Raw genomic sequence first — 20,669 nt, 5'->3', positions numbered from 1 at the left:
TTGGAAAGTGAAGCAGTTGGCTACTTCTGTTTGTTTATAGGATTTGTCACTGAATAATTTGTGCTGGAATAATGCTACAGGAGGCTCCATACATACAAATGGCTCTTTTGAGTTTGTGCTGTGTGAAGTCATTGTTAACACACTGGATTTCAAATCCATTTCTTTGTGGAAGCTTATACCAGTCTTAGAATGCACAGTACAAATGGATGGGCCGGGACATTCATTATGCCTGGATGATAATTATAAGACAAGTGGATACTGGGTTGTACTGGGGAGCGTGGTGTCTGAATTATTTTATGTTGTTTATTACAAAAAAGTATAAGTATCAGAAAAAATCACTGTCACAGAAAATCTAAATGGACAGTGGTCTTTACCAAGTTAATGTGTCCTGATCTTCTGACTTATGTTGATAATTTCCTTTGAAATATTTCAAGAAAGAGCCAGCTGCTGATAAAATCAGACTATGAGGATGGTGAAGGGCCTTGAGGGGTAGCCTTATGAGGAGTGGCTGCAGTCACTTGATCTGTTCAGGCTGGAGGAGACTGAGGGGGAGACATCACTGCTGTTACAACTTTCTCATGAGGGGCAGAGGGAGGGGCAGGCACTGATCTGTGCTCTGTGATGACAGTGACAGGACCTGAGGGAATGGCTTGGAGTTGTCAGGGGAGATTTAGGTTGGGGATCAGGAGAAGGTGCTACACCCAGAGGGTGGTTGAGCACTGGAAAAGGATCCCCAGGGAAGTGGTGACAGCACCCACCTGACAGAGTTCAAGAAGTGTTGGGACAATGCTCTCAGGCTCATGGTATGATCCTCAGGGTGTTCTGTGCAGAGCCAGGAGCTAGACTGTGATGATCCTTGAGGGTCCATTCCAGCTTAGGCGATTCTGTGATTCTAAGCAAATCAAAGTGACACTGTCCAAAGTCAGAAAAGAAAAGGCAACTTCTGTACAAGAGCCTGCAGAACACTATTTTAAAAAAGATTTCTATTGGAAACACAGCACAGATGGAGGCCATGATGCTGGGATCTACCCATTAGTTGCACTTGTGGAGAATTCTCTTGGACTTGTGTTCTCAAGCAGCAACATTACAGAGGGGAAAGGCTCTTCTTCCCAGAAGTGAATTGTGTTTTTGAAAATGAAACAGAGATCCAAAAAAGCCGAAACCAACCTTTTAAAGCTTGGATGTCTTAGACAGTATTACAAGGGAGATTCCTGTTCGTATTAACCTAATTTTTTTCCTGTGGTCTGGTATTTTTATTTGAATCAACTGAAGCTCATACTTGTGGCAGATGCAAAGAGGATTTTCCTTTTCCTCAAAGTTTTATTGCTTAGCTTTTTCTCTGTGGCTTTGAATAAGTATTTCACCCGGTTGAGTGCGGTGGACCTGTTGCTTATCCTGTTCATCTTTAAAGGAGCACTTACATTGCTGTGTTACAACTTCGCAAAATGATTTGCTATTGGTGGTGAGACAAGAATTGAAAGCTCTTTAAAAACTTGAGCCACAGCTTTGTGCAGCAAAAGGCAGGAAGTCTTGCTTCTGAGCTGAATATTCAGCACCACATTTGTTCCTGGCAGGTCAGGGGTGCTCAGCCTCTGGCAGCAGCAGCACGATTTTAGGTCCTGTAGAGCTGTTTGCCTCTTGCCTGGGCTCATGTCAGTAGAGCTCTTTGGGCCCTCTAGTGATGCCTGAAGTGAATTAGGAGGAGGGATTTTTTACTTTTAAGGGGACCTGGTTACTAAAAGCGGGGAGTCTAGCACTTATGAACCTTTGGAAAGAGGGAGGAGAGCTACTGTGACACCTGTCTCTTCTGTTTAATGTGCCTATGATCTGTAAAAGATCTCACTTCACTGAGGTTTTCCTCCTGGGAATACCCTTTCTGTTTCTGATGTAATGTATCTTTCTGAGAGCTGGGGAATTATGAGAGCAATAAAAATCCCCTTCTTTTCCTGAACCTCAGCAGCATTGGAAGATGACTGTCAGCTGATGATCAGCTGCTTTTCTGGTGGGAAGTGGCTGTGATTCTTCAGATGCATGTTGAGATCTGCATTACTGGTCCCTCAGAGCAGAAGTCTTTGGAGAGAGAGACATGGCATCAGTTTGTTCTCTCATCAAAGCTCTGACTGAAGGCACGTTAAACCTTTCTCTGTATTTATGTATTGTGACTGGCTGAGATTAGGCACTAATTAACCTCTCATGTTGTAGAACAAAAATAAAAAAAAAGTCAGTATGAGTAAAGACTGGAAAGACTTTTTGGTTTCTTTATAGTTTCCCAGAGGAATTATTTATTCTTAGAGCATTTGGATGGTGTCTGGTAAGCTAATACAGGAGCCCAGACTGGGTGATGGGAATGTGAAGGCAGTCAGGGAAGCTGTCCTGCACTGGCTGAGTTGCAGTGTGCTCAGAGGGGCCTGGCAATGGCTTCTTAAGCATAACGGGTATTTAAGTACCTCTTGATATTTGCGTAATCTGAACATTGTTTGAAAAGAGTTTTGTTTTTGAATATTCAGAAGTCTTCAGGGGAGAATTCCTCTGCTCTGAGAGTGCTTATGGTGAAGTGAAGCTCTCTGAGGAGAGTCAGGGGTTTTTCTCTCTGCTCCCCCTACCAGTGTGCGATATTCATTGTCTGGTAAGAGAGTGCTTCTCCCTGCAGGTGTCCTCTTGTAAATTTTTAGGCCCCTTAGCCATCATTAAGTACTTATTTCTTTCCCACGTCTTTGGAAGTTTCACTGGTAGTTGTGTTGGGAAATGGTAGCTAAAGTTGGGATTACTAAAATGTGAGCAAATTTCCAATATAAACAGCAAAGCCATTTTGCATAAAATTCTGAAAGTATACGTGATGTCTTTGGGGCTTGGTGCCCAGATATTGTACTTTATCTCTCCTGAATTTCACCAATCTGCCCAGACATATGAGGGCAGATGGAAGGAAAACACAAACAAACAAAGGCATCACCACCACCAAACAAAACCCCCAAAACACATGACTGAAGAAGTAGAAAATCTTACCAAAGCGTTGTGCTAGCAGCACACTTGCTCTTCCATGGTGGCTGCCCGAATGTGCACCCTCATGTGTCAGCTCTGGAGATCTCATCTGTTTGGAGCTGATGCCAGTAACACCACCACCCTGCTCTCAATAGCCACCAAAGATTGCTGCCCTCACCCCAGGGGCTGTAGCTTTTTCTCATGACGATTTTGGTTATTGCCACATTTATCTTCTCTGTCTGTCTGTGTGGGTGTGGTAGTAGTAATCTTATAGTTGCAGTTCACCTGTCTGAATGTTACAGTGATATAGGTTTGATCATAGCTGTGCTAGTGTTTAAAATATGAGAGAAGAGGGATGGTTTTTGTATGATCTGATTATTTTAAAAAAATTATTATTATTATTTGTATGTGAAGATGCTGTCAGAATGGACATAGCTGTGCAAAGTAATAGAATTAATGCTGGTTTATGAGTAGAGATTTTTATTTTTTCTCTTCTCTGTAGTCTTAAAGAATATCCTCACTTACAATAAGGAGTTCCCCTTTGATGTTCAGCCTGTCCCACTCAGGTAAGAGATAACTTCTTGCACATCACTTCATGTACAGATATGTACTTGAAAGGGAGTGCGGCCTGGGCCTGGTGTGTACCTAAAACACATTTCCGAGCCATCTGCTTGCCAGACTGCTTTGTATAAACTGGTTAATAAAAGAACTTTAAAACTCTGTTTGTCTAGGTACCACTAAAAATCAAGACCATCCTTTTGGTAAAATCAGTACTTGGTACATCCCTACATCTCTCTGAGATTTCCATTATCATGTCCTGGCTTTAGGCTCTGTGCTTTCTATTGGTCTGAACTCCTACAATCTCTGTCAAAGTCTGTAGGGTAGAGGTAGAAGTTAAGAAGTATGAAATGACATTAAAGAGTGTTGTCCATGCTCAGGTGCTGGCTTGTGAATTGCCTGCAGGTGATGAGTGAGCGTTGGTCTCATTTCTTCTTCCCTGTGTTTTACAGGAAGATTTTAGCACCTGGAGAAGAGGAACACTTGGAGTTTGAAGAGGATGACGAGGAAGGAGGAGCTGGAGCAGGGTCTCCAAACTCTTTTCCTGCTAGAGTTCCAGGTAGGGGCACTAGCCTTGCCATGCCAGCCTCTGTGGCATCTCTGAGCTCTGGCTCTAAAAAGCTTCTTTTTCCACCTGTGATTTGAAAAGTTTGGGTGGGAAGCTACAGGCTCATGTAAACAAACCCTAATGCTGTACTGGAGAACCACAAGGGTGGCCAGTGAATTTTTTTTCCAGCAAACAGTATCTTACTGTGAAACGGTTGTATGGAGAACCTGTGAGGCTGGTACCATCTACCTCAAATAATTAGCCTTAATACTGAGTCTGAGTCAGGATTATTCATCCTTCACACATAACTATGTGAAGCATTTCAAATGTGTTCAAATGTAAATTGTGGCAATGTTTCTCCTGCAAGGAGCAGCGCATGTTTCTAGAAATATGAGAAGTTGTTGCTGCTTATTTTTGCGTTGCATTGTTTGGTGAGATAGTGGCTTAGAGTGAAGCCAGGCTGTGAGAGGAGAAAGAGGGGGTTTTGATTTTCATAGCTGAAGTCCTTGTCCGTGCGAAAGTATTTTGTAGAACCGACAGATTCTAGAGAAGGTCTTCCTGAAGCTTCAGCTTTTGACAATTTAAATGTTGTGTCAGAGGTTCTTTAGTGTTCCTGGTTCCTTTAGTTCCTGGTGTAATTTCTTTGCAGAAGAAGCAAGTTTCTAGTTTCAGAGCTGGCTGGCAAACTTTGTATTTCACGAATGAGATAACAAGTACAGAATAATGGTCAAAAGAGCTGAGGTGTTGTATTACTTATGCCTGGAGAAAACAGATGATATTCAGATGCCATCCCAAGCACAGTGCTGAATATGGCCGCTGCAGGCTGACCTGATGTGGACATGCACAGTCTACAGCTATTCATGCCAAGCTCTCAAAAAGGCTATAATATATTGTGATATTGATGGCTAACATTTGCTGTCTTGATCCTTGTTATTCACCATGATAAATCCATTTATGGAGGTGCCTTCTGTCTGTCCCAAGTACAGCAGGAAGACTCAAACAAAAGCAGTTTGCAGCCCTGGGGTGAGCCTTATGAGTAAAGTGAATTTCCCTATCTGAAGCTGACAGAGTTGTGTTGCACTCCTTGCTTTGATGTGCCCTTAATCCATCCAGTACTGTCTAACTGACCATGGTCTTGTCTTCTCCATGCATGACTTCATCGTTATCACATTGCCCCATTTGTCTAACCCAGGAGCCAACAAAGGTATGAGAACCTTTTAGTATGTACAGTCATTTCTGTGCTCATGTTCATGTAGCTGTGGTCTTCTTCATCCAGCTCTTAGTGCCGATCCTCACAACACAATTTTTGGTTACAATCACACTACTGGGCACCTATCTGTTGGTCTTAGTTTGCCTTCAGTAAGGAGAAAAGGGAAGGTCATGTTGATTCAAACAGCTCTTTAGAGGTCCTGCTGTACTAATTAAGGTGTTCTGGGTTGTGGTGTAGCCAAGAGTAGGTGTAGCTGGATTTTATTTACTGGAATACACGTTTTATGGGAAATGTTACATAAAGAGTATTTGCATAGTTAGACTTCTGTGCTGTGTGGAGCTGAACTGACCAATGCTTGCTGCCTCTAACAGCAAAGGTTTCCTGCCTTTCTCCTGGTTATATATGATTTTATTCCAGTGCTGTGCTCTTTTATGAACCATTTCACTTTGTGAGCCTAGCAGGAGACTTAGCACTTTTTTCCCCTTTCTCTGAACTGGGATTTGGGAGTGGAGAGCCTGAGTGCCTGTGTCTTGGCAGCAGTGGGGTGCTGGGCTGGCTCGCTATCCCTGAAACCCACTTGGAGGAGGACATTTTTCATTTGCAGATGCTGCCATCCCCCTCTGGCAGAGATGCCCTGTGGTTGTGTCTTGTGTGGCTGCAGCTTTATCCTGAAAGGCCTCAGTGTGAGCCTGCTCAGGGGCCCAGGCCATGGTGGTTGACAAGGGGGATGGTGCCCAGCCCAGGAAAGCTGTACTGCAGAGAGGGCACTGTCACCTACTCTGGCTGCAGAGGCTCTGGCATAGGCCTGCCTGAAGCTGTGGCTCATGTGAAACAGGTTACAGTCAGCTGCTCTAGTCCACTGTTGGCTCCTGCTAGGGCAGGAAGGAAACAGTGTTCCTTGGATACTGTCTGTCCTACTGTTCTCTTGTCTCCTGGAAGTGACTTTGACCCTTCTGTCCATTGCAACTCTACAATTTCACACATTCTGGAAAGCATTCTTCAAGAACAGAATAATTTCTCTTATGCCAGAATTTTTATAACAAAAACCAGGCTGAGCCATCTTTCAGGTGATTTTTCTGTCAAGTGGATGGAGTGATGGACAGGAAAGCTGAAGGCTCCAGTTATTCCTGGCTCTTGGGGGCCATGCTGCTTTTAGGAGACAACTGACATATGATGGAGCAAAGGTTTGTGCCAAAAAGAAGACAGACTTGCTTCTTCCTTCACTTAGATTGAAATAAGAACTCTATATTCGAACATCTCTTTGGGGAAGAAACAGAAAGATTAACTAGAGCATGAGCTGCTTTGTAGAAATGAGGGCTCTCTACTAAGTTTGTTCTCTAACATTTCTCCCATTGCATGCAGAAGCCTTTTCTGTTGCTCCAAACCCTGGGCTGAGCTCTGCTGTGCTGTGTTGAGAGGTGTGGACACGGTGCTTTGGAGGCCCTGAGTCTCCTCAGGACAGGAAATACAGAAACACACAGCACCAGAGATGGAAATTCAAGTCTTGCACTTGATTCTGAGAGGGGGATTGGATGCAGGAATGGTCATGAAATCTTGCTGAAGTTGAGCCTGTAGTTCTCAGAGCAGAATGCAAGGTCCCTCTTGCAAAGCCAGTCTCTCATAAGACAAAATCTTTGTGGTTCTACAGCTCCTCAAGCAGATGAGAGGAAAAAATTGTGTCAAGAAAACACTCGTGTTGGACTTGTGAAAGGAAATTAATACATTGTTTAGATCTAAAGCCTTAGGATAACTTCTTTTTTTCATTAGAAAACCAAAACTGTATCTCAAACTTGCTTATGAGTCTTGAGTATTTTCTATCCTGGTGCTTCTTTATCCAGTAGGGAAGAGGGGCTTGAAGTGTGCCAGTTTTTGCTAAATTCAGCATGAAGTAACCTATGACAGAATATTATGACTTTTAGTGAGTTTGAACAGTCTGGACAGCTGCACTGTCTTCTTCAACACTGTGAGAATTCATTTATACTGACCACCAAGTTTTGATGGTAAATATTCTTAATGCGGAGCTGGGGACCCTTCCTTTAGCCTGAAGGGAACTTGGGGGATGCAAACACTTCCCCGCCCCATCCTTAAAGTAGAGGCCAGTAGCACTTACTTAAGAATTAATTTTCTGATTCCCTTATGTTCTGTGTGATTTGCAACAATGCCATTTTCCTCCTTAATCTCCCAGTCTAAATGTTCAGTGTGAAGCCAAGTCATGTTCAGTGGAGTTGGATTCTTGATCAAGTGTCTAAATCTCCTGCAACTGCAGATTGAATTCAGCCTCCCAAATTTAATCCTCAAAAATGCTATAAAGTGAGTTCCATGAATGGTTATTCTATGAAATAACTCTTGAAACAATGCTCCCCTCTATTTTTATGGCCATAGTTTTTTATCAGTTGATTTGACTTCAAGCAGTCCTGGATTTTTTCTGGGGGGCTATAAAATCTGTCAGAGGAGGTTGTGTGTTTGTGCACAGACATTCCCATAGTGGTGTGTACTGCTGGAATAGGAATCTTTGGAGTTTCAACCCCCTAAGAACAGCATCTTCCATGAGAGAAGATGGGACCAGTGAGACCTCTGCTGTGAGATGACACCATGGGTTAATAATATGCTTTACTCTTTCCAGGTACTTTATTGCCCAGATTGCCATCTGAACCCAGGATGACGTTACTCACCATCACCATAGAGAAAATTGGTCTGAAAGATGCTGGGCAGTGCATTGATCCTTACATCACAGTCAGTGTAAAGGGTAATGATTTCTGTTATGCCTCCTCCGTGCTGCTTTGGAGAGACTGCATTTTTTAAAAGCCCTATGGATTTTTCCGCCTGCTGGGAAAAACACTTGTTATCACTTCTGTTGTAGATGTAGGACTTCTGTTTTAATCAAGGGCAAAAAATTCTGTATTTGACAGCTACTGGGAGGTGAATATCTGCAAGATACACTTCTCTCTGTGCACTCAGGGGTGGCTTGTCCATGCTGAGAGCTGAGTGAATTTGCCCTACTTCTCCATCACAGCTTCTACAGTTGACTCCTAAGTACAGATCTGCTTGGACTGTGTGTACTCCCCACACTTATTGGTCTCTGGGCTTTCTGGAGGTGGGGAACCACAGCCCACTGACTCCATTCTTGCCCTCTCATTAAACTATTTTTGTAGTAATACAAATATAATCTTGCCAGGGCTTGAGATTTAGAGGGATGGGTGTGAAGCTGGGAAACAAAGCTTGCAAGTGAAATAAAATAAAAAATGTGTTAGCCTGGCTTGTGAAATGCTTCAGCCAAAACCTGATGGGCTGAAAGGCTCCATAAATCTGGAAGAACCTCTCTCTCTGTCAGTCCAGGATAGGCAACATGAGGATTTCTCTGTTTCAGATGGTAACATAATTGGTATCTTTTGAGGTGAAGATTTTTCATATTCACACTCTTTCTAATGGGAGTATCACTATCCCCCATTTTGCACTTAGCAGGAAGCCTCTGTAGTCAAACCTGCTTGCCCTTGCCTTGTGTTCTGCTTTACTTTGGGTTCTCTTTACAATTTTTAAATGTAGGCAGAGGATTTTTTTTTTTTGTTTATCATGTAAAAATCTGTAGCTGAGCCTCTTGTTATTTTTAGTTGTGATAATAACCTTGTATGTGTCCTCTTGAGATATGCTATTGAATACTAAATGTAGGATGAAACACTTGTTAGATGTGTGATCAGGGCTTCTTCCACAAGACATCCTCTGGCAGGAGGAAGGTTCACAGCATCAAATATCCCTTGAATACATACCAGGACTTGTAAAGCAAACATTCCTTGTTCATTGCCACTGAAGTGTTTGTCTCATTGTACATTGCTAAAACTGCTGCTGTAGTTCTCATTTCCCTTCCAGAGCTAAGGGAGACTCTCTATTGCTGGGCTTGCTTTCCCAACAAGTCTCTGTTAACATGATGCTCCCTGTTTCCAAACTCATTTACCTATAAGTGGTGGCTGCCAAGTAATGAGGTAGAAAATAGGATCAAAAAGTGAGAGTGTGGGCAGGGTATGGATGAGTCTGCTAATGGTGTCTTTTGATACTTTTATTTCCCAAGATTTTCGGTTAGGCAAAGTAACTCTGACTCAATTTTTTCACCTTTAGGAGTCTGAAGACACTTAGTAGCTGTTTTCCTTGGTTTTAAACCAAGCTGCTCTTCTGCAGGTTTGGAGTGAGGTTTGTTCCTGATGCAGCATTGGCAATCCCAGCTCATATCATGGATTAAGGGAATCACTGGTGCTCAAGGGCCTCAGCCGGAGCTCCAAGCACAACATGTGCACTCCGTACCTGTAATCTTGGCCACATCGTTAGCAACTTCCTCTGCCAGAGGGAAAGGGATCAGGAATGAGAGGAAAGACAGGACAAATATACCCCTGGAAACAGCAGAGGCTTAGTGAGAAACAATATTGGCTATGCCAGAGCAGCAAAACCAGGGGCTGGTGCTGAGAGCTAGAGTGCAACCCAGAGCCCTACAAAGCCTCTGTGGAAAACCCAAGAGGAATAGTCCTTGTGTCTAGGGACAAAGCAGGGCACACACAGGATGGGTGAGCTGTGCCAGTTGTGCCCTGCAGACACTGTGTGGAGGGCTGTCTTTGATGCGTATTCCCCTTGGCCTGGAGCTCTTCTGGAGTCCTTTGTGCACAGGAAATGGAATATTTTGCTGACAGCAGAAAGAAATGCACTCTTAAAAATAAAAAGAGGGATAACTACATTTTTTTATCTGAAATACTGCTAGAACTTTAGCTGCGTTCGTGTTGTACTCAAAAAGAAAATTAACTGATTGTGAAGGGCTATGATTGCCCCTTTTTTAGGTTTTGTGGAAACATCCAGGTGTGGATTAACTTTTTGTGGCAGGATTTGATGAGACTTTTAAGTCTCTTAAAGCTGAACCTTGAAGTCTGAGAAGCTTCTGCTATTCTCATGCTGTTTCTTTCCTGCAGATTTGAATGGGATAGATCTGACTCCTGTGCAGGATACGCCCGTGGCTTTGAGGAAGGAGGACACGTATGTCCATTTTAATGTGGACATTGAGATTCAGAAACACATTGAAAGACTAACAAAAGGTATGTGGTACCATGTCAGACAATGGAGAGAGAGGGAAGACTGACTCGGTGATCAGAATCTGATTTCATTTTGGGATACAAACGCTTATATACAATTTCAGAGACTAGTAATGTGTACTACAATGATTAGATTAAAATCACATACACAAATTTATGCATATAACAACATCTCTTGCTTGCAGAGTTTAATGGGATTTTCTTTTTCCAGTAAACCCATTTGATTTAATTTTCTTGCAGTCTAGGTCTAATTTTTAAAGTTCCTTTTGTTTTTGCTAAGGCATCCTGTTATCAAATCTCTTATGTTAACCAGGTCCAAAGTCCATCATCTTTCTTGTGTCCCCTAAGACAGATGTTTCCTTTTGACCAAAAATACTCTTTTAATGGCCTTATTAATTAATCTCTGCACACATCAAAAGGTATCATGATTAATACAATTATTATCCAAATTACCATATACATACCTATCCTAAAAAGAATATTTTAGTTAAAAACTCCAGCCACTAAAAGGCTCAGGCTTGATCTTTATAAAACGTTCCTGATGGCAGCCGCATTACTGGATTTAGAAAGGCTGCCGGAAGTGTAATTGTACCAAAAGGCTTGATTGTTATACATGGAGTGATAGGGAGAAACAGCCCAAGATTTAGACTGATTTCTTCCCATGTATTTAAAATTAACACAAAAATCCAATTTTAAAGAACGCAGCAGCTCTAATTCTTGGGGTTCCAAAGGTGTTTTAGGAAGGTATGGATTCAATTTGATATGATTTAATTTGCTTTCAAAAAAAAAAAAATTTAGTGTAAAGTTCTGGAGGAGCTATACTCCTTGCTAATTTTTTGTTTTTCAATAAGATGTGTGTTTCTTGTTATGAACATGAATGTAACATAAAAGCAAAACATAACAATAAACTTATACTAATTAAAAATAAATCAGATAATAGATACAATTAGTGGCATATGAAAAATAGAATGGTGATTTAAAGCAATGCCTTATAAATTTCTTTACTATTGTACTATTACTTAGAGTCTGTGGTAATTGGCAAGCTTTATTTTTTAAAGTGTGGACTTGGAAGATCATTCCCGGGTAAGACTTCCAAGTTCACCTTAAAAGGAGGTTTAGCTATTATAGGTCCAAATTTGGTAAGTCAGAATTACTTGAATATAATTTTGGTACAGAAAATTTTCTCTACTAGTTAAGGCCAGGACTTGGCCAGGATCCAGGCTCTTAACTGGTAGAGTCTTTTTAATATATTCTAGAAACCTCTTAGTAGTTAGAAAAAATTATTTTTCTATGTCTTATTTTTCATATGTCTTATGAATAGCTATACAACAATAAGTGAAGGTTTGTAAAGTAGCTGGCTTTCTCATTTATAGTTAGTCAATGGTACCATAGACAAAAGTAATGCTTGTTATAGTAAATTCCATGAATTCACATCATAAAATCAACAGCATAATCAGCGTCACTTAATATATCAGTAGAAATTGTCTTAAGAAATTGAGGTTATATTTTCCTAGACATATATGACATTAAAGCAAAAAAGCAGAAGAAAGCATTAAATAACTCAGAACTAATTACAGTCATAATATGGAGACTCATTCTTCAGTACTGAAGCGATAAGTGGAATAAATCGGCTCCACAACCTGATGTAGTTATGAAGTGGGTATGTATTGTCAGTGCCCAGCACAAGTGAGATAGCTCTTGTGAAAACTTGTGCCCTGGGCTCCGATCTGGGCCACATCTTTATTCACAAAGGTGTTCCATATACATTACATTGCACAAACTTTTCATGCATATTCACCTCCTGGCCCCGCCTGTCCTTGCCTCGTATGGTAATTGGATCCATGCCCTTCTTCACAGTGGTGGTTGCACAGGGGTCTTTCAGTGGTTTCTGAGGCTGAAGGCCGTGGTCTTCCTCACGGTTGAACTTTTGAACTTCTTTGGTCATGCACTGTGGTCCCTTGGTGCTTATCTGAGTATGTCTGTTGATTTTGAACAGCTTGGAGACAGAGGAGCTCCTTTATCTAGGTTTCTTGCATTCCTTGGTCTTCTCCCAGTATTGTTCTTCATCACAAGAAGCTTCAGAAATTTTCCTATGCCCTTTGTACCATGGCAGAGGTTTCTTAAGTAAAAGGTTAAAATTTAACACATCATTCTACAAGCTAAAATTTAAATGCTTAATTCATATTGCTAACTTAAGTGAACCTCCATTTCAGTACTACTTCTAAAAAATAAAATAGCAAAACCTGTTCTAATTTCTATAGCAGAATAGGTGTATCTTATAATTTAAATGAGGAAATTTTAACAAAAATTCACTCAATCTTTATGCCATGCACTTATATAGAAAAGGAATTATATTTTATACCTCACAGTCATACTTCAACAAAATTTAAAATCAACTTTACTAAAACTTAACCTTAATAAATATATCTAAAAGAACTTAAAGTTAACATCACCGAGACCAAACAAAAATCAGTCTTAACAAGAATTAACTTTTTAAAACTCTATTATTACAAAAAGGTTACTGAAAAATTGTCATATAATAGTTAACCATCAAAATAAACAACATGCAAGCAAACAACTGTACTGAAATCTTTTCAATATAATGATCTTGTTAGAACTATGGAGTAAAAAGCACTCAATAAAGCTGACATTGAGTTTATATATTAATTATAGTTAAATCTCAGATAATGACTGCAGATATAGTTCAAGGTTTGTCTTGAATGTAAGCTAAAGAGTCTTGAATTTATGACTTATGTAATTACTCTCAGTGAACTATGCAGTTTTGCTATGTTAATAATAGGTAAAAAGACACCACCTTGTTATAAATGATCAGCTAGAAATCCAAATTGATAAATGCGAAAGATTTTATTTTCACGACCAAGTTATGGTCCTCAAAAACCCACAGCCAAAGAGACAGCGTCCAGCCCAGGATCAGCTATGGGTGAACCTCAATCCCACCTCGATCTCATCAGATCTCCCTCTGTTCACAAATGCCCTCTCCAGCAAGGCTGTTTTATACAGTTTTTTATCCCTGAGGCAGAGGTGCCCCGATTTCTTTTGTAACCCTGCATATGTATGAACGTTTCTTTCACTGTGCAGGGCTGGACAATTGCTGTCTCCTGGATTATGGCAGGTGCTGATCATGTGGGGATGTCGAGTGTTCCCAATGACTCCTGTACAAAATATGAATGCATAAAAATTCTCGACTGTGTTAACACATCTCTCTCCCACAAAACTAGGGGACAGACATCACAGAAAGTTTAACTGTGGCGATCTGCCCATCAGGACCTGTTATTTGCAGGTAGTGTTGGCTTTGCAGGCTTTCACTCCTTCCACCCATGCCCAGGAGTACCTGAGGCACAGTCATTAGTGGCCACTCACTGGGCCTTTGGCTTTTTGAGATAATAGTCACATCAGCTCCTGTATCAATGAGTCCTGTTAGGAGTGCCTCTGCCTTTGAGAGTCACTTTGGCATGTAGGACGCTGAGATGTAATATGTTGTGTCCATAAAATCTGTGGGACCCCTGTGGAATCAAAACCCCCCCCCTCCCTCTTCTCAGTTATCAGGAATGCAGATAGGGGTGCTGCCGGGGAAGATATGAGTTGAGCTATATGGCTCCCCGCTGGGACTACACAGGGTGGCTGGGGGGTCCATGCCATGAGTCAGAGTCAATAGTTCCAGAAAGAACAAGCAAACAAAGTATGCATATGCTGTCCAGGTGGTCTGAAAACTCCTGTGGATGAATTAACGTTACTGCGGTATTGATTGATATGTCCAGTCCTGTGCTGCCTGGTGTGGCTGGGTCCTATGTCAGCCACAATGGTCTGGCCAGGGCTGCTTGGGGAGACTGGGCTGAGGCTTGCAGCAGTCCGCTCTGAGGCATCGGCTGGGGCATCTGTGTCTTTGCGTTGTGAGAGACAACTGCTCACTTTGAAAATTTAAAAATGCTTATTAAACTTTAACAAAAATACAATACTACATAAGGAAAAAGCTGCAGTACTGAGAACTGCCCCTCATGCATACCACGTGGCCAGTTCGTCTTCAAGATGGATGCTCAGTCTTTTATACCCCTGGGGGTGCATCAGCCAGCCCTGGCACCTCCCAAAGTCTGTCAGTTAGTTCTTCTTTGCCATTTATCAGTGGAGACTGCTTTCTTGTAACTTGATTGGAGGTCAGGTGTTGCCATGCTGCACCCCCTAAGCAAGAAGCTTTTCCATTCCCAACTGCCCCATGCAAGGGGCACATGTGCACACCTTTTTACCCATCCTAGACAATTTAGGCTGTCTGATGGCAACAATACAGGGGGTAAAAGGGAACTGTGGGGAAAACAGAGGACATCTAAACCACAATAACATAACTATACATCACTAAAGCTTTTGTTAATATTCACACGATAGTTATCCCTTAATTGCGAGAGCAAATCATCTCATTATCCATCTATAACAGAGTGGTGCCACTCCGTGCTTTGGCTCCGGTTTCCCAATATCAGACGCCCTTCAAAATCATACTTGGACCGACACTGATTACAGCACTGATGGCAAATTTTGGGAGTTTTGGATCTGGCCTCCCCCTTTTCAAAACAGTCCTTTTTCAAATGCTGAGATTTCCCGCAAGTTTGGGGGTCCCCCTCCTTAAGGGCCTTTTTCTTTAGTAGCATCCATTTTTCACAAGGGTCAGGAGGGAATGGATCAGTCTCATAATCTGAATCTATTGGCCCTGAATAGAAAGGCTCCCCCTCTTCCTTACTGCTAGAGCTGCAGTCAGCGATATAAACTGCTAACGACCATGAGAAAGGATGCCTCCCCCTCCTTTGTCTGGGCAGGGTTGATGACTGTGGCTGCTCTTCAGTCCGAGAGGTGCCAGCTTCAAGCAGGCAGGGAGAGTCAGAGTGAGAAGAGCCAGAGCGGGGTAGGGGGCTGGCAGCATCCAGCTGCTCTTGCTTTTTCAACATCTTAAAAAGTATTCTCCAGGACTGGAGTAAAAGTGACTTGAGGTCCTCCTTTAGGATGGGGGAGTCATGCTTGTCCAGAAGGGTGAGCACGGTTTCATAGATGTCTCTCTCTTTGGACATTTCCTTTCCCATTTTTAGTTCCTTTTTTAGTTCCCCTGGCTTACGTGTCAGTAACAGCAGATAGGCGATTCGGGGGCCCAGATGCGTCCTGGGCCCTGATTGTCACTGTCACCATCAGTTCCAGGGGCTTGCCCACTGCCGCCAGTCAGGCCAGTTCATTCTCCCGCACGGAGGCACCAATTGTTGGTGATGGAGAGAGAGGGAAGACTGACTCGGTGATTAGAATCTGATTTCATTGTGGGATACAAACGCTTATATACAATTTCAGGGAGACTTGTAATGTGTACTACAATGATTAGGTTAAAATCATATACACAAACTTGTGCATATAACAACATCTCTTGCTTGCAGAGTTTTATGGGATTTTCTTTTTCCAGTAAACATGTTTGATTTTATTTACTTGCAGCCTAGGTCTAATTTTCAAAGTTCCATTTGTTTTTGCCAAGGTATCCTGTTATCAAATCTCTTATGTTAACCAGGTCCAAAGTCCATCATCTGTCTTGTGTCCCCCAACATTCCAACAGTACCAGAGACCTGAAACAGGGCCCAGGAGCTTTGGGAGCACAGATACTGGGCTGCTCCTGAGCTGCTGCTGCAAGGCTCAAGATCCAGACAAGGATAAAAATAGACCTTTGCATCCTGTCCCTTTCAAATTGGTCACAGGGATGGCTTGCAGGCAAGGGAGAAATGAAAAGAGATAAAAACAGCAGTCTGCTCTGCCACACAGTATTGAGCTGCTTTATCACCTGATTAGTCATTGGTACCTGGGTGTGAGCAATGGAGTGAAGAGTTTGAATAGTGGAGTGTGATGAGCATTGTAAGAACGCAGTGTAGCTTTTGAGTAAATAACAGAAGTGTGGGAGATAATTCCCTTCAATTTAAGTAGAGCAGCTTAATGGCAGATAAATTTTTCAGGTAGCTCTTAGCCATAATTGCTAACTTTTCTATTCATTTTCCCTCCAGGTGCAGCTATTTTCTTTGAATTCAAACACTACAAGCCTAAGAAAAGGTTTACTAGCACCAAGTGCTTTGCTTTCATGGAGATGGATGAAATTAAACCTGGGGCAATTGTTATAGAACTGTAAGTGACTCACAATTATGGATGACAATGATAGAGGAAATGAACCAGCTTTCAGTTACAATGTGTGGCTTGTTGTATTAAGGAACGTTTCTTGGACTTATGAGATTTGCTTCCATGAAGAATATTTTATTTTCAGTGAAGGGGGCAAGACAAAATACTTTTAGGCAAGTAAGATGGTTAGAGACTCTTCTCAGAAACTAGACCAGCTTCCAAATAAAATACGGTGTTTGTAATTTAATTTTTTTAAATTTAATGACGTCTGTAGGGAAGATTTTAATTTGGAGCTTAGCCTGACTGTCAGATCGGCTATATTTAAAAAAAATAATCAACTCAGTCCTTTGGTACAGAACTTCTGCAAAGGAAATCTGATTTGAGGCATGAGATACCAATTTGCAATTAACTTTGTGAACATTTCAAAGCAGTATTGAGTGGTTATGGTGTGCATCTTCTCCTTGCTGAGTGGCTGAAGGTGTGAGGGAGGGGTTTGAGGATTGGGGTTTGGTTTTTTATTCAATAAGGAGGTGAATCTTGCAATTCTGGGAAGAGTACTTAGTCTGTGCTAGCTGGAGTACTTCTGAAGTACTCAGTTACTGATACTGGGTCTATCCTACAATCCAGAGTATAATGTTGGGAATCTCCTTACAAAAATACTATGTTCACTTAGATATTGAAATCTTACTTCTGTAAAATTAATCATTCAGAGAAAATACCGTTTCTTCCTGTAAACCTACTCATTACTGTTGCTTACAGCAAGCCTTGTCAGATCCATTTAAAAGGTGAGGATAACAACAGGTAGAGGATGAGCTTTCTAGTTTGCTTTCATCTTTCTGCACAGCCATTAGCACTTGGATTAATGCACTTTCTTGTGGTTACAGGTACAAAAAACCCACTGACTTTAAAAGGAAGAAATTGCAACTGTTGACCAAGAAACCACTTTACCTTCACCTCCATCAAACATTGCACAAGGAATGACCCCAGTTGTGAGACCTCTGTGAACTGAACCACAAATCCTGGTAGCTGTGTAGTAGCCTTAGGCTCCGAGGGGCAGAAAGATAACTCTGCTCATGCCAGTAGGTCACACGAGACCATCTCCCACTGCACAGCACTACTTCAGGGGCAGGAACAAGCCCACCATGCAAATGCAAGGTTTTTTTCAGTAACTTTCAGCTACAGGTTTCTCCAAGAGCCCTGATATAGGTTGACTGCTTTTCCTAAGTTTGCTGTTCATCACTTTTTATCTTTAACTATTCTTCTCCTTTTGCCTCAAGCTCCCCCTGAGGATGGAGAGTGCCCTTTGTCAAACCTGCAGCAATAAAGATGTGGCAGGTCTACTAACTTTTTACACTGCTGTGCTATTGTAGTTCCTCTCATCTGCATTTCAGAGTCCTCTGGAGTGGGCAGGGTGACAGAAGACTGAGAGAAGGACAAGGTGGGCTGGGAAGGAGCTTGAAGTACTGCAAGTGCTTTGAAGTGAGGGAGTGGAGGATGCAGGTCAGATGGGTGGCCAGTCCCTGTAGTCAGGTCAGGAAGAGGACAAGTGCAGATGAGAACACTGAACATGTTTTGAATACATGTTACAATCTTTTCAGTCACTGTTACTCCCTAATAGAGCTATTCTTTTTTGTATCTTGTCACAGAGTAGTTTGCAAAGGCGGATAGGGAATAGAGGCCTTCGTCCTGGTTGTAGTGGGTGTTTTGCCATTTCAGTGACAGCAGGACAGGCCCTCAGTGCTGAAGTTTCCATTTTCCAGAGCTTTATATAAAGTAGGTCTGGCTAGCAGGCTGACCCACCTTCTACATGAAACTGCTGTTCTTATGGAAACTGATTGTATGCAGTTTTCTGCATATTTTGAGCAAATCTGGAAACTTACTCAAAAAATTGCCTTTTTATGTAAGTCGGTAGGATTATCATTTATTTTCTGTATTTTTTATTCGGTGCATAATAAGGTGCAGGACATTGGCTTATTACGACACACTTGCATTCACCTTTTGACCTGAAAAAGGGAAAGAAGTAGAACCCAGTCAAATCTTTCATATATTTGCGTGGATATTTAATATGATACTTTATGGTTTGATAAACTTCTTGCATCTCTAACTAGTGCCTGAATACTCTGCTATGCTAACTACAGACCCAGCTCCCAAAATAGCATCAATTATTTTAAACAGCCTGGATGCAGGTGAATCATCCATTCCTTTTTTCTGTCACTTCACCCAAGACGTTCCATCATGTGTTAAGGGAAGGGATGTTACTTTTCTTCATGCTGTTTGTCTGTCTCTACTCAGCTGTTCGGCATTTTTGGCTCTATCATATTGATTAGGATGAAAAGCTGGTTTTGAATGTCCTAATCTTCTTGCCTTTCTTTGCTCTGGTATAACTAGGAATGACATTATTTAGGTGTTACAACAAAAGTCAGCAATACTTTCCCAAATGCCATTGCTGGTTGGAGGCGAAAAAGGGCAGTTGAATTGTCCTGTTTATGGATCTTTACAATATCCCACTGGTTTTAAAGCTGATGGGTGATGATCAAGATACCCCTGTGAGTTATGGAAACTCCTCCGAATGCAGCATTCTGGACACCAGACTAAAGGAGAATACCTACACTGCTAAAAACCAAATACAAATCATCCTCTGAACTCTGCAAAAGGACAAAGCAAAACATTAGTCTGTGGTTGCAAGTAATCTGAGCTTGGCCCATTTACCTGTCAGTGGTCCCTGGCTGGCTCAGCACTTGTTCTGACCAAGGAATTGCAGGATCCGAGTGTCCATAAAAGGTGGAAGGGCTGGTTCTGGAGTTTGGCCCGGCTGCCATCCAGGATAAGCACTGCAGTTAGGTGTGTGTGTCAAAGGTGAATGCTGTTGCATCCAGAGGGAGATTCCATCCAGCTTTTGTTACTGTTAGCTAGGATGGGCAAGGGGAGAGACACTGAGTATCACAAAGGTTTATATAGGGGAAGGAAAGATCCTGGACTTGGAGAACTTGACTTTTAATCACAGATGTTCATCAATGTGTGTATCATCAGCCAGCCACCCTGCAAACTGAAATACTGTCCCTTGAAGTACAAACCCATCGTTTCTACTGCTTACCTGGACCCTTCCCCAGCTTGCAGATGTCTGTATTAATGCCAGTTTTATGAAATGTCAACTTGGAAGTATTTTTGTTAAATACACAAGTAGAGCTTTGTATTTAACTGATTGTGAATTAATGTCTGTTGAATGTGAAATACCATTTTTAAAGTTGCTTCTATCCCTTGCCTTTTTTCTGTGAATTGTCTCAGTGCCAGGACTGCTGCTGCACACACCACAGGCTTGGGGATTGTTTTATGCTTCAGTGATGTTCCAGCTTGTCTTTCACCTGATATCTAAAGCTTTACACTTGTACTGTAAGAATGTAATACCTAGATGGCAACTTTAATGGCTGCTTGTACTCTGGCAGTAAAGCTGTAATGGCCTCCCAGTAGAGTTTTTTATTATTCTGTATTGTTTTCCTTTTTTCCTCCTTCAGGCTGCCTTTTGGACAGTGCATTTGTGAGAAACCTTACTCACTGAGACAGTCAAAAGCCTGCTGTTCCAAATGCTTGCACTAACACCTGACCTGCCAATGTATGGTGTCCTTTGAAAGTTGTTCAGTGGTGGGTAGCTGCAGTAGATGTTTACATACTCCCAACTCTGCTTTACAGAAAGCTACTTTCTTTTCTGATGGAAGTAAAAAAGGTTCTCCAAATCCAGCCTTCCTTTTAAAGAGGCTGAATTGCTCTTAACCCTGAGGAAGATGAAAACACGGTTCTCAAACTTCACTTGATGCTGCAAGGTGCTCTTGAAAGCAGAAAGCAATTAGGGAAATTCTAAGTTTCTCTACTGGAGAGGCACTGAGAAACACAGGTCAACTCCACAACCTCATTAAGGTTTCCAACTCTGGAAGCTGTAGCCCCCATGGTCCTGATTACATGAAGCAAGTCCATATTCTGTCAGAGTAGATCAGCGTGAGGGTAACATGGTCATTACCCTGAAGCAGCATTAATTTGGCCTTGATTCAATTCTTGTTCTCAGAACTGTAGCATTCTCTGTCACATTACTGAACCAATATCCTTTCTGAACAAAACATGGCACTGAAACAAAGCCTTTGGGGTTTAGCAAAAGGAATTTTGCTTTTTATTA

At 41.8% G+C, this 20,669-nt stretch overlaps 1 protein-coding gene across 1 annotated transcript in view; it reads left to right on the top strand.

Moving 5' to 3' along the window:
- The window catches only part of AIDA (axin interactor, dorsalization associated), a 33,601-nt gene extending 13,633 nt beyond the window's left edge, over positions 1-19,968 (top strand). Inside the window, exons 5-10 of the mRNA XM_063152257.1 lie at positions 3,482-3,545; positions 3,990-4,096; positions 7,918-8,040; positions 10,241-10,363; positions 16,396-16,513; positions 17,389-19,968. Of these exons, the coding sequence (XP_063008327.1) occupies positions 3,482-3,545; positions 3,990-4,096; positions 7,918-8,040; positions 10,241-10,363; positions 16,396-16,513; positions 17,389-17,485 (632 nt within the window). The 3' untranslated portion in view covers positions 17,486-19,968. The remainder of the gene's footprint in view (positions 1-3,481; positions 3,546-3,989; positions 4,097-7,917; positions 8,041-10,240; positions 10,364-16,395; positions 16,514-17,388) is intronic.
- The last annotated feature ends 701 nt before the right edge of the window (positions 19,969-20,669 follow it).

This window comes from Melospiza melodia, chromosome 3 (assembly GCF_035770615.1).
Source record: "Melospiza melodia melodia isolate bMelMel2 chromosome 3, bMelMel2.pri, whole genome shotgun sequence".
NCBI classification, from domain to species: Eukaryota; Metazoa; Chordata; class Aves; order Passeriformes; family Passerellidae; genus Melospiza; species Melospiza melodia.
The sequence above is the reverse complement of the archived record's forward strand: the minus strand, read 5'-3'. Positions and strand labels throughout refer to the sequence as shown.